The sequence below is a fragment of the Physeter macrocephalus genome, chromosome 19, assembly GCF_002837175.3.
Source record: "Physeter macrocephalus isolate SW-GA chromosome 19, ASM283717v5, whole genome shotgun sequence".
Lineage (NCBI taxonomy): Eukaryota > Metazoa > Chordata > Mammalia > Artiodactyla > Physeteridae > Physeter > Physeter macrocephalus.
In genome coordinates, this window is record NC_041232.1 from 32,828,189 (window position 1) to 32,842,029 (window position 13,841).

The following is a 13,841-nucleotide window of genomic DNA, read 5'->3' on the forward strand; positions in this document are numbered from 1 at the left end:
GGGAATTTGTTGCAGTACTTTGTTGTAGAAGAGTTAAGAGTTCATACCATACGCAACTTTTTTAGCAGTAAATGTTCCCAGTAATAGAAAACACTAAGAAGGCTGGCTGGGAAATGAGTTAGGGTTAGTGTTTGTCCTATGGAAACTGCTTCATGCAGCCCTTTCTTTTAAAAAGTAGAAGAAAAATGAGTTTTTTGTAAAATAATTTTATTAACATTTCTGAAATTACTTAGGGATTTTTTAGTATAGGATTTTAAACTTATTTTGTATTCAATTCTTAGTTGCCTGTTTTTCTGATTTCCTTTTATAGTGTTATCCTTTTTTTTTTACAGCTTTATTTTATAATTAACACACAATAAACTGCACATTTTCAAAGGATATATTTGGTAAGTTTAAACATATGTGTGCACCCATGAAACCATCACCACCATCAAGATACGGAGTGTTTCGTTGTCCTGTCTTCTTAGTCTCCTCCACTCCGTGACAGTTCCTCAGTCTTTGTTTTTTATGATTTTCACATTTTTTTTTAGCTTATATTAATTTTAGATGTACAGACAAGTTGCAAATGCAGTTTTAAAAGTTTCCATATATCCTTCACCCAACCTCTAACCCTAATGTTCACGTTTCACGAAACCATAGTTACAATTATCAGAACCAGGAAATTAACATCAGTATAAACTATTAGCAAAAGACCTTATTACGATTTCACCAGTTTTTCCACTACTGTCTTCTGTTTGGGGATCCCGTGTTGCTCTCACCCTGTGTTCTCTAACATATGACCTTGACTTCTGAAGAGTACAGAACAGTTACAGTGTAGATTGTCCCTCAGTGTGAACTTGTCTGGTGTTTTCTCCTTTTGGTGAGAATAACACCGCGCGGGGATGTGCCCTTCCTGGTGCCTCAGCTGAGGAGCCCCACCCTGCTGCTGTCTCCTTACTGGTGATGTTAACTCTGATCACTTGCTGAATGGTGTCTGCGAGGTTTCTTGGCTGTGAGTGTACTTGTGGGAAGAAGCTTTGAGACTGTGCGCATACCCTGTTTCTTGTCGTGCTTCCACCATGAATTTTAGCTTACACGGTGGACTTTGTGGTGGCTGTTGCTGTGGTATTTCCCAAATGGTGACTTTCTATTTCCATTCTTCCTCTTCCATTTATTAATTGAAATTGTACTTTGTCGAAGAGCTTTTCTTCTCTTATTTACTGAATTATTCAGTTATTTAATTAGATCAGTATGGACTCATGGATATTAATTTTACCCTGTGGGTTATAGGCATTATTTCTGTAGTTGCTAAGATTGTCTCAGATTTGGCTGTTGGGCGCTCCTTCAAGTTGAGTCCTTTCGAAATGCTCCCATCAATTTTTTAGTACTTCCTTACTCTCTGGCACCATAAGATATTCCAGGAGACTCTACTTTCCCTGCCTCGGCCCCAGAATTACTTTTATTTCTCCAAGGATCCTTGGTTCCTGTTACTGGAGAATAGTATCTGGAAACAAAGACGTGGTCACTGGGTGTGCTCATTAGTCTGAGGTATAATTGCTTGTAGGCCCTCTCAGCCAGCAGAGCTAGAAAGTCCATGCATGTATACACATACACGTGCCCACACCTGCATCTACGTCCGTCTGTGAAAATCAGGAATTCACAGTGATTCCTCCCTCTCCAGCCGATCGCCACAGGCTTCTTCCTCATCTCCATATTTGTAGCTTCTTTCTCTGACGGTGAGAAACATGCTTCTCATTATTCACAGTATATTTACATATTTGTTCAGTACTAGAATACACATAAAGTAGTTTCAGAATTGCTGACCTATGTTTGTGATTTAAAAAAAATTACCAACTACAGTACAATATTTGTTTATAGTTCTTTTTGTATTCAGACTTGGAATTCTATAGTCAACATACTGTTTTTCAAAGTTACCTAGTTTTCTTCTTCTTCCCTTCAATGTGGTTATGTTATTCATACGTAGAATTTTTAAAACAAGCATTGACAACATATGTCAACTAATATTTTTTAATATGATGTTAACTTATCCCATCATTCCGTGGCTCCTGGGAAGATGGAGCTGCCTTCCATGACTGGACGTGAACCAGGGCTCAGTCTCTGGTCAGAAGCGGTCGTTGGTCTTCCTTGGGACACACCCAGCAGACCGTACAGTTGTTCCCACCACGAGGGCCATGCAGAGCTAAGGACACTGAGGTTATGGACTGTTCTACTTCTGTCTATATTATGCTTTTGTGTGTTCATCTTTATATCCCCTGAACAGTCTAAAACCAGAGTTTACAAGTTATCCATAAAAGTTTTGAAAGCTGGTATTTATTTTTGTAAAATATTTAAAAGTATTTATTCACAGCTTACAGATAAGCAGTTACATTATTTTTAAGTGATATGGTAGTACCTGATATATATATGTGTGTGTGTGTATATATATATGTATATATATGTGTGTGTGTGTATATATATATAAAAACAAACATTCCTCACTTTGCATAGTAGTACAGACCATAAAAATGGGCAAGCTGAAACCCTGCAAAAGGAAGCTTAGTCGATGAGGGACATTAGGATTCTTCCACGACCTCTGTAAGCTTTGGTCAAAACTTTTAAAAACTCCTACTATCAGTTATAAATGTATAAGAAAATGAAAAATAGTAAAATAGTGTTTGGTGCACTGCAATTTGAAACATTAGAAACAATGAGAACTAAATTTCTTTGTAAAAAACTCATCAGGAGTAGTTTGAACAGGGCTTACCTTCTTGATGTAACACGCTATGAAACAAGCATCTTTTCTTTGTCTTGGTAAATTGTCCTACTCCTTTCTAAGTCTACATCAGCTTCTAGCTTTTCATCATTTGAAATTCCCATGTCATGAAGCATCTCTGGGAGTTGCTTCAACCTGCAGGTTTCTGCCTCTGTCCCTTCCTGTGGGTCTTCACATCCTTTCGTCTCAGCCATGTTCCTCCTTTCTGGTATAAACTCACCTCCAGGTTCCTCTGGCAGCTCATCCTGAGTCCCCTGTTCGCAAGGTCAGCTCTTTCTTCTATAACTGCTGACGTTCAGTTTAATTTTACTTCCAGCACTAGTACTGTTTGTTTGTTTACTGCTCTTTGATCTTGGCCAGTTGCCTCTTTCAATTATCCATTTTATAAAATGTCAACTGGCTTTATCACTGGGAGACCAGGAGGCAACACAACCACATGCTTTGCCACCTGTGCCTGAGCTGAGTAACAGATGTGCTGGGACTAGTCACCGACAGACTTTGAAAAAGTAACGTGATGAGTTACTGATCATGATGGGCATCTGTTATGTACGTGCAGTCACTCTTCTGTATCCATGGGTTCTGCATCCAAGGATTCACCCAACCTCGGATCAAAAATATTTGGAAAAAATTTTTTCCAGGAAATTCCCAAAGCAAAACTTGAATTCGCTGCACGCTGGCAAGTATTTACATAACATTTATGTTGTATTAGCTATTATAAGTAATCTAGAGATGATTTAAAGTACACAGGAGGATGTGTGGAGGTGATATGCAAATGCTACATACACCCTTTTATATGTAAGGGACCTGGGCATGAGTGGATTTGAGTATCTGAGGAGGGTCCTGAAGCCAACCCCCTGCGGACAATGCAGGACGGCTGTGGTGACCCGTGGATGGAAGAGCTGGTGGTGAAACGTGTGCCTCTCCTGCAATTACGCAGTCAACATACTGTGGTAACTGAGATTTTTGCTGATCTAAGCCTCGCACGGTGAGGCCTGGCTGTGCTGTAACCTCCAAACGGGCTCAAGTGTGTGTTGACGATGACATGTCCCCCATTTTATGACATTTGAGAAATTAAATATATTTTTAAAATTTGTCATGAAAGTAGGTGATGAAACGTTTTCTTTCAGTCTGGTGGTGTAAGGGTGGGACGTGGGGAAGGAGGTGGGGTCTCTCTGGGGCCGTCACCCTGGGAGCCTCAGTACTAAGTTTGGCCTGAGAGCCCAGAATCTAGGCTTAGTTGAGCTTGAATGACAGACTCTTAATGCCAAGTCACACTTGTTTCTCCTCTTAGATTGACATAGAAATCAATGGCGATGCAGTGGATCTTCACATGAAATTGGGTGACAATGGGGAGGCTTTCTTTGTGGAGGAGACCGAAGAGGAATATGTAAGTTATGGTGGGTCACATCCACTTCATACGTTGTGTTCAGGCCCACGGTGCACATCCCAGAACAGCACGTTTAGTTTTCATGGTGAGTTGTGTGGACGATTGTTGCTGGTTAGACAAGCTTTAGTTTTAGGTTGAAGAACTTGGCTGTCAGAAAGGAGCTGGAGGGGCAGGAAGTTTCCCCGCACGAGTTCCAGGCTGCAGGGTGTGCTGAAGGCCTTGGCACTTACCCCTCTTGTGAGCTTCCAGTGACTTTATTAGGTGGTGTCTGTACAGTTTACACCTTGACCTGAATACACTCAGTTCCACCTGAGTAATCACGGCATATCTCTTCAGGCCGTGTCTATGTCTGTACTGTACACGTGTGACCTTTAAATTCGGGAAACATGTTTTGACGTTTTCATCGGGGACATTACATCCCAAACCTTGAAGAGTCAGATGCATTAGTTTATTACAGTCTCAAGAGATTGAAATTAATTGGCCTCTGTCCTTTATGAATGATTATTGCACATTTGGCCTCTTTCAGCAAGAGAGCACGATTTGCCCCACTCCCCTCACGTATCCACTGATGTGAATGTTCCTGAGCTGTTCTTGATTGATTTAAAGTGGATCTTTTTAAAAACTTCTTACAAGGGGACTTCCCTGGGGGCGCAGTGGTTGAGAATCCGCCTGCCAGTGCAGGGGACATGGGTTCGATCCCTGGTCTGGGAAGGTCCCACATGCCGCGGAGCAACTAAGCCCATGTGCCACAACTACTGAGCCTGCGCTCTAGAGCCCGTGAGCCACAACTACTGAGCTTGCGTGCCACAACTACTAAAGCCTGTGTGCCTAGAGCCCGTGCTCCACGACAAGAGAAGCCACCGCATTGAGGCGCCCGTGCAACGCAACGAAGAGCAGCCTCCGCTCACCGCATAGAGAAAGCCTGCAAGCAGCAACAAAGACCCAACGCAGCCAAAACTAAATAAATAAAACAAATAAATTTTTTTTAAAGTAAAAAAAAATTCTTAGAAGGCATCGTTAATCTTTCATCATAAAGAATAAAATCTCAGATGGCAAAAACAATAAGCTTCAAGTTGTTAAGGGCACGGAGCTACTTTTTTGGTTTTGAAGATGAATTGCCAGTTTGATGTCATAAATTCACAAAGAAAAGATAAACAATAGCAGAATGAGATTGTTTCCCAGTTTTTACTTTAGCCTGGAAGCCAGCCGCGTCAAGTAATGTTCTGTAAACAGCAGCAAAGAAACAGTGTTTATGAAGGGGAACCTACCAGACCAGTATTCTTCCTAGTATCTTAATTATTTGTTTTTATATTATGTTATTTGCATTTACTTGGCCTAGAGAAAAATTTTCCTCATCAGAGACAGAGGCAAAAGGCAGAATGAAACAGTAAGTGAGCTCTCATTACAATAAAACATTTTTGATGTAACCTGTCACACTGATTAGGCTCCAAATAAATCAGCAGATGCAGTCAGTGAGAGGACTAGGTTCCTGAGAGTCTGTTGCCTGCTTCTCACATCAGTTCTCATGATTCCGTTTAAAACTGTGCTTAGCAAGGTCAACCTGGAGAGTGTCAGCTTTCCAGCCTTTTTTTTCCTATTCCATGTATGACCAAATTGACTAGATTTTCTTTAGTATAATGTGCTTTTCTTTAAAAATTAAAAAATTTAATTCATTCAACAACCCTGGAATTACTGCTCTCTGCTACAGAGTATGAAGAAAAGTCCCTCTCTCCAGGGGCTCACAGTTTAAAGGGGGATAAACATTACCCGAACCCACCTGACTTCCAGTTACTGACCTTTGGTTTCTCTCACTGTCGTCGTTTAACTGTATGTCATCAGCGTCCCTGCCAAGTCAGAAGCTCTAGGTGGAACTTTGTCCTTTTACTAGCTGCGCGGTCCCTAGTGTGGATGTACCACAGCACCGTTCCTCGAACCGTGCTCGCACTGATGGACATCGAGCTCATCCACCCCCACAGCAAGTGCATTGGCTGAGCTTCCGCGTGCTCCGTGCTGACTCGGCACATCGATTCCTCCACTGTGTTCAGCGACGTGGACCCACACGAGCTGACGCTAAGCCCTGCAGGGGGGTGGAGACCTATCTAGGTAGGGTGGGCAGTGCCTGAGCTTAGTGTGACATTCTTACCTTCAGGAACTAGGTAGGTATTCTTTCTACCGCTGTGAAATTTAGATCCACCAAAAATGGTGGTGGTTTTGATGCACTGTACCGTTTGTCACCGACAACTTTTCTTTCTCCGTATTCTCTTTAAGGAAGAGCTTCCTGCCTACCTTGCCACGTCACCAATCCCTACTGAAGATCAGTTCTTTACAGATATTGACTCCCCTTTGGTGAAACCAGGTGGAAGTGAAAGACCATCTCAGAGTTCAGACGTCTCCCATGTTCTGGAATCAGAGACAGTTTTCACCCCCAGTTCTGTGAAAAAGAAAAAACGAAGGAGGAAGAAATGCAAACAGGACAGTAAGAAGGAGGAGCAGGCCGCTTCCCCTGCTGCAGAAGACGCCGTGGGTGTGGAGCTGAGCTCGGATGACGACAAGGCGGCCCAGTCGGCAAGGTAGGCTAGGGTGGGGTGTGTGTGGGGGTCTCCTTGCGCAGGTGCCGTGGGCAGAGCTCGGCTGCAGCGGGTGCTGGTGCTTCTCCCCTGGGTCTACAAGTCCAAACAAGTTTGGACTTGTTTTTCCCCTGTTGGCAGTTTATCGCGGAATAAGTGGGAGAGGCATTTTCTTTTTTCCTTTCTGCAGCTGTACAAAATGTGCTGTCAGACACCTTGCTGTGGCACTGAAATATCGTTTGAAGCCGACTGGCAGTGTGTCTCATTTTACCCAGTAAGTTTCCAAAAGCCAAGGAAATCATACATCATGTAGAAGATCTGAACTAGTGCCTGGCGGGCAGATGGGACACCGGGGGTGTTTCCCTACCCTGTGGTTGGTGCTCTGTGTCTGTCTGTTCCTGAGTTCAAGGTGGTGGTTTTGAGTTTATCATCAACATCCTAGTAAGTTGAGGAGGAAGGAGGGTTTTGTTTTTGTTTTGAAGTGAGAAATCTTGATCACTGCTTATTTACCAGCTCAGTAGAAGAACTCAAAGTAGATGCCAGTTTTCAAGTCAGCGCTGTCTGGGGTTTAAAAGGTCACAGTTTGGGGTAAACTATGTACTTTTTCATTCAGTACTCGACTTTCGTAAGACTCTCTTCCCCTGTTCCGCTGGGTGGCGTCCCCGGCGCTGGACGGACCATGGGTGTGGCAGCAGGGTGGTTCTTTCCCTTGGTGACTGCTGGACAAGTGATCCTGAATGTCCACACCCTGATTGAATTGGGGTGCAGGCAGGGTGGCCTTATGAGGTCGACGCTGTCACTGTATGCTCTCACTTCGGCTGCTGGAAGGAGAGATTGTGCCCCCCTTGCTGGGAAAGTTACTGCTGTTAAGGTTCTCTTCATCATGGAGAGGAGGGGAAGTAACCGAATGTATACCAAGCATAAACTCTCCCTTCACATCTAGTGTTTTATTTACCAAGCTTTTATTTTAAATAGTTAAGTCAAGAAAAAAAACTTACTAATATGTTGTTGTTATAATTATGCTGTTAGTGAATAAGGTAGTAGAATAATCCCTTTTTGGCAAAACTGTTAACTTGTTTTCTAAAATTTTAAAATCTGGATTGTAAATCCCAGAACACATTCCTACATTTAATAATAATCTTTCATACGTGAAATTGTTTCCTACTCATCAGCTGTCACATGGTGATTCACTCCCCCCCGCAATGAACGTATGAGACCTGGGTTTCTGTTCTGATCGAAGGCAGAATTCCTGTTAGAACCAGACAACAGAAGGCCATAGTGGGACAGTACTTTAGACTCTGCAAAGCAGTGTAAACCGTTTGTACATACAAAACTTTAAAGTCTGCAATAACAAATTTGTGTGCCCTTTTTTTTCAGTATCAAAATGCTAGGTGGGAAGAGCTTAATTTTGAAAGTTCTGAACTCTACTTTTATATCATTGATTCCCCAAAGAATTTTAAGCTGATGAAAAAAAGTTGCACAGTTTCTTTTTTTTAATATATGTTTTTTTCTTATTCATTCATTCATTCATTTATGGCCTCATTGGGTCTTTGTTGCCGCGCTCAGGCTTTCTCCGGTTGCTGTGAGCAGGGGCTACTCTTCGCAAGCTGCTTATTGTGGTGGCTTCTCGTTGCAGAGCACGGGCTCTAGACGCACGGGCTTCAGTAATTGTGGCTCGCGGGCTCTAGACCACAGGTTCAGCAGCTGTGGCGCATGGGCTTAGTTGCTCCACGGCATGTGGGATCCTCACGGACCAGGGCTCGAACCCGTGTACCCTGCATTGGCAGGCGGATTCTTAACCACTGCGCCACCAGGAAGTCCCACAGTTTCTTAAAAAGACACTCTTCCCATCCTTTTCTTCCTGCTTTCAATTTTTTAAGGGTTCTTTCTCCTTTGCTTCCCTAGGAGTACAAACTAAGAGACCCTTTCAGACCTTCCATTCCTTGATTTCAGTGCTATTAAGAAGTGTGTCGGGACTCCCCTGGCGGTCCAGTGGTTAGGACTCCGCGCGTCCACTGCAGGGGGCAGGGTTGGATCCCTGGTTGGGGAATTGAGACCCCACATGCTGTGCAGCACTATCCCCCCAAAAGAAAACAGAACAAAACTGTGAACTACAAGGAGAATGTAAACAGTTCCTTTAAAAGTTTTGGCTTATTTATAATGTGTAGGTAGGCAGGAAACATGTTTTTTTGAGAAAAACTTGAAATACCCGCACCTGGAAATTTTATTTGGGATAGCACTGTAATACTCCCTTAAGCACCTTAATTCCTGGAAATATTTTTGCTAACTAAAATTCTTCCAGGATCTACCAGAAAAGACGCTGAAGTAACGTTTTGCCTCTAAAGGGTTGTTGACACGTGTCCTTTGTTATAATAGAGCAACGTTTAGAACTCCTAAACAACCTGCAGCTTCAATTTAGGAAGGTGAAACATTTCTAAAATGTGCAGTCATGTGCTAAATGCACAAGTCATTGTTTTAAAGGAATTTTGTAAGTGAATGCACTGCAGAAGTATTAGTGTATGCCTTCCTTTTCCAGATTGTACGAAAGGCTGTATCAACCAAATCTGTAGGAGTGCTGGTCTGGTCGGCAGTGACAAATGCAAGACAAAATGTAACGGTCGTGCAGGTGTCGGCCTGAAATTCACAATGAGCTGATAAGGGAGAGGACGGGGCCATTACATGTCTGATTGTGGTCACTCTGACCTTCGTTTCTTAGTCTGTGAAATTCGAGGACTGAACTGCATGGCTTGCCAGGCCCCTTCCCGCTCAGCATCCAGATTCTAAAATCAGAAATTTGGAGGAAGATATTCAGGGTCAAAAGTATTAACAGCATGTTAAATAGCACATTAAAGAATCTGAGAGAGGGCTTCCCTGGTGGCGCAGTGGTTGAGAGTTCGCCTGCCGATGCAGGGGACGCGGGTTCGTGCCCCGATCCGGGAGGATCCCGCGTGCCGCGGAGCGGCTGGGCCTGTGAGCCATGGTTGCTGAGCCTGCGCGTCCGGAGCCTGTGCTCCGCAACGGGAGAGACCACGACAGTGAGAGGCCCACATACCACAAAAAAAAAAAAAAAAAAGAGAGAATCTGAGAGAAAAAGACTAGGAAGTCAACTGCTTTTGCATTTACGAGATCCACAGATTATGGGGATTTGGGGAATTTGTAGCTTTTAAATACCTTCCCCTCCTCAGCCCCTACCAGGTAGGAAAGAAATTTTGTTTTCAGAGAAGTTACCTAAAATTGGTTTTATTTCTATTTTGATAAATAGTATTCTTTTTAAACTCCTTACTTTTCAAGAATTTCATTGATAATAGAATTAAGGTTAATTTGCGCTCCTTGAAGGAGGCAGCAGAAAGATGAAATTACTCTTGGAAGCAGGTTGGTGTTGTGCAGCCAGAGGAAATCACTTTGAGGGAGCTGGAGAGGTCTAACCCGCACAGGGCTTTGTGTGAGCTGTGCCTGATGAGTCTCCCCTCCTGAAGGTGGGCTTCTGGCTTGAGTATAACGTGGAAGCCTTGTCCATCATTCCGGAGGACGGATGGATGGATGTACAAGTGTACATCCAACTGGGCACTTGTAGCCTCTGGGAAGGAGGAGACTTTTCACGTGGGATGATGCTATATCACAGTCTTGAGTGCAAATATATAAAACACTCAGCTGCTGGAAATGCAGTAACGGCAATGGAGGGTTACAACTATGCCGTCAGAAAGGAATCCTAATCCACCAGAGCAGACACGCTTACAGAGTTAGATCTGGAGGCTGAGTGTCAGGGGCCTGGGACCACGTGTTCCCCTCCCCATCATTCTGATCCAGGAGACACGTTGCCCAGCTCTCTTCTGTCCTGTTGTGAGGTATCTTTTGTGGGAAATGTCCTATATCCTAAAGCAAACTTGGATCATTAGTCACAGTGAGATTGATTGATCTGGCACTGAGGGTAAGGGTCAGCGCGGTGTTAACGGTGAACTTTGGTCGTGGTAGTTAGCAGCCCGCTTTATCTCTTACGTACTTGCTGCCAGCTATGTAGACTAAAACTTACCTAGTCCTTCTGATTTATCCCACGTAAATAATTCAGGCTACTGACTTTGTCTTGGTTTTTGTCCCTGTTCTTTAAAAACTGAGGTATAACTTACATACAATAATATTCATGGATCTAAGTGTACAGTTCAGTGAATTTTGATAGTTGTATACGTCATGTAACTTCTGGCTTTTGAATGAGAAAAATAATCGTTTTACAAAATGAAGCTGAGCTTGGAGTCGCGGTGCTGGGGCGTCTGTGAAGGCTGAAGTGCTCTAGACACACTTCTCATGAACTTCAGCTGAACCTCCGCCAACCACCCTGACCCAGCCTTAGATCATCTGCTCGGCCGCGGATCCTCTGCTGTTCACCATTAATGTAGCTATTTGTCCTGTGTTTCAACGTAAATAGAGTCAGTGTTCATAACGTAAATAGAGTCAGTGTTCATACTATTTCGCCACGTTCTAATCTATACTCTCCCTTATTACATCCTCGTGTCACATACTTAGAGTGACCCCGTCATGCTTGGCCTTGCTGGCTGCCTGTCCTCAGCCACGTGTGCCATTTTGAATGTGCTTGGCAGGTTTTCAGTGAATCACAGGACTGAAAGGAACCTCAACATCAGCAACCTTTTCTATCACTCTGATGGGTCTAAGCTAATGGGCTCTATTTTTGTCCAGATCCGCCCAGAGAAGACCATGTCCTGCCTTCCTGGGCTTGTAAATTCGTAAATGGTGCCTGGTCTCTCTCTCTCTCTCTTTTTTTCAATATTTTATTAAATCCATTTGCTTTGCTGTATTCTTTTTGGCTTACCTTTTATACTTAGAGTGACCCCGTCATGCTTGGCCTTGCTGGCTGCCTGTCCTCAGCCACGTGTGCCATTTTGAATGTGCTTGGCAGGTTTTCAGTGAATCACAGGACTGAAAGGAACCTCAACATCAGCAACCTTTTCTATCACTCTGATGGGTCTAAGCTAATGGGCTCTATTTTTGTCCAGATCCGCCCAGAGAAGACCATGTCCTGCCTTCCTGGGCTTGTAAATTCGTAAATGGTGCCTGGTCTCTCTCTCTCTCTTTTTTTCAATATTTTATTAAATCCATTTGCTTTGCTGTATCCTTTTTGGCTTACCTTTTATACTGTGGTGAAATACGTTCCAAAAACAAAATATGTTTAATAAAAAATTTTCTACGGCATTTACATTGCTCTTTTCAAACCACTTTCAAATATACGAACAGTAGTGGGCCAAGCTGTACTATCCTTTCAGATTTGGCAAATAAGGACTGTTCGTAGCATCCAATTTTCCCTTTTTGCTTCTATACCATTTGAATTTCCTCTTTTAAGATATGGAGTATTTTTACCTGGATTTCAGCCTTTTTTCAAGTATATGTATCTTTCCCCTTGAATGAGGTGGTATGCCAGAGCTTAATCCTTCTGAGAGAAAGAAGATTAGGGTTACGTAAACCTTAAATTAGGAATTGCAGCTACTTGGAAAAATAGTTACGTGTCAGAGTTAGTGGTAAATCAGAGCATGTTAAATTAAGGTGTAAAGAGAGAAGAGAGAGAATACAAATTAATAAAATGGTTTCTATCCCTATTTTTAGTCTAGCAGATTAAGCGATAGATCGTCTCATCATTTCACATCTAATATCTGTCCTGGTAGAACATTGAATTTTCTGTAAGAAGCTCTTAAATTTGTTTTATATAGTGTTTTACACTTTTCAGAGTTTTTTTTTCTACTTTCCTGTATACTTTTCAGGGCTTTCACCACGACACACCACATAAATCTCACATCGACTCTTATCAAATAGACAGGACAAGAGAAAAACTTCCAACATAAAGGTGAAAAACTGGGGCCCACAGTGCTTCTGAGGGGTGTTTTCAAGGTTATATGGCAAGTTAGTTATATTAATTTTGCAAATTCAAGAAAAACAAAGAGTAAATTAATTAAAACTTTACTAGCATTAGTTAAGTCTCCTACAGTTCCAAGGTCTGTGAATGAATTTTAAAAGCATTTATCATACTTCCGTGTCATCTTCCTCGCATCCCTACATCACATAGATTCTAAGAGAAAGTTCTCAAGTAATGCTTGGGCCCAACCAGGAAGAAAATAAGTTCTGGGTTTTTAAGAGTTTTTAGGGTATTTTTGAATTTTTGAGCCATAGCTTTTGTGTTCAGTTGTTTGCTTGCTTACATTTTCTGTACTATGCGGGAGAGTGTAGTGGAAAAGAACAAGGGCTTGCTTGTTTTGAATCCAGCTACTTAGGAGCTTTTTTACTTTGGGCAAATTACTAAACTCCCGTAGATCCTTGATTACCTAATACCTAAAATAAGACTTTACTACTTCAGATTTGTAAGAATTGGACGCAATATGTGTAAAGCCTTAGTTTTCTTCTTGTAGGCTCTGAATCAAATACCCCTAACAGCTGTAAAAAGGAGTTTTTAATCCCATCTTCTTTTCTCTTCCTCCTGTTTATCCCGTGTTTAAATGGTGATTTTGCAGTGGTGTCCGGTGTGTAGCAACAGTGAACCTTCTTCTCCTTCATATTTTCCTTTTAAGAGAGTGAGTTATTAATCATTTGACTTTCTTCATTTGTATAACTTAGAACAGTGTGTCAGTTAGAGTTGGGGGATATTTTAAAGCTGACATAGATGTCATTGTTTTGTCTGTCTCTTCCCCCCCCACCCCTTCACAGAGGATCTTCAAATGCTTCCTTAAAGGAAGAAGAATATAAGGAGCCTCTGCTTTTCCATTCCGGAGACCACTACCCCTTATCTGATGGAGATTGGTCCCCCTTAGACAAGTAAGTATTCTTGAAATTTCTCCATTTCTTAAAGGAAGGATATACTGATAGCTTTTCTGTTATTCGACTTGATGATATTTCCACTTCTCTCATACAGAAGAGGAACTAAATGTGTGCTTTTAACACAAATATAGACCTTTCCCCTCAATAATTATTTTGTTCCTAAACTTGATCTGACTTATTCTCAGAGTTGGCCAGTGTAGACCTGTATCATCAGCATAGAATTTGACCCTCTACAATTCTTTTTCGTGTCAACTACTAACTGTAACTGTGGTTAATACTGTGAAGAAACGTGCAGTCACACGTTGTGTTCAAATCCGGTTTC

At 42.3% G+C, this 13,841-nt stretch overlaps 1 protein-coding gene across 12 annotated transcripts in view; it reads left to right on the forward strand.

The window, feature by feature from the left end:
* Nucleotides 1–13,841, forward strand: part of LPIN2 (lipin 2) — a 114,174-nt gene that overhangs the window by 77,489 nt on the left and 22,844 nt on the right. For 8 of the 12 annotated variants that reach the window (XR_003677185.2, XR_003677186.2, XM_028480182.2 and 5 more), the window contains 5 exons: nucleotides 4,044–4,139; nucleotides 6,408–6,709; nucleotides 6,897–6,980; nucleotides 13,216–13,275; nucleotides 13,409–13,516. Coding sequence is in view for 10 of the 12 variants with exons in the window: in XM_028480182.2 (XP_028335983.1) it covers nucleotides 4,044–4,139; nucleotides 6,408–6,709; nucleotides 6,897–6,980; nucleotides 13,216–13,275; nucleotides 13,409–13,516 (650 nt within the window). In the remaining 2 variants the exon portion in view is untranslated. The remainder of the gene's footprint in view (nucleotides 1–4,043; nucleotides 4,140–6,407; nucleotides 6,710–6,896; nucleotides 6,981–13,215; nucleotides 13,276–13,408; nucleotides 13,517–13,841) is intronic. The other 4 variants (XM_028480190.2, XM_024120587.3, XM_028480187.2 and 1 more) reach the window with 3 other exon arrangements.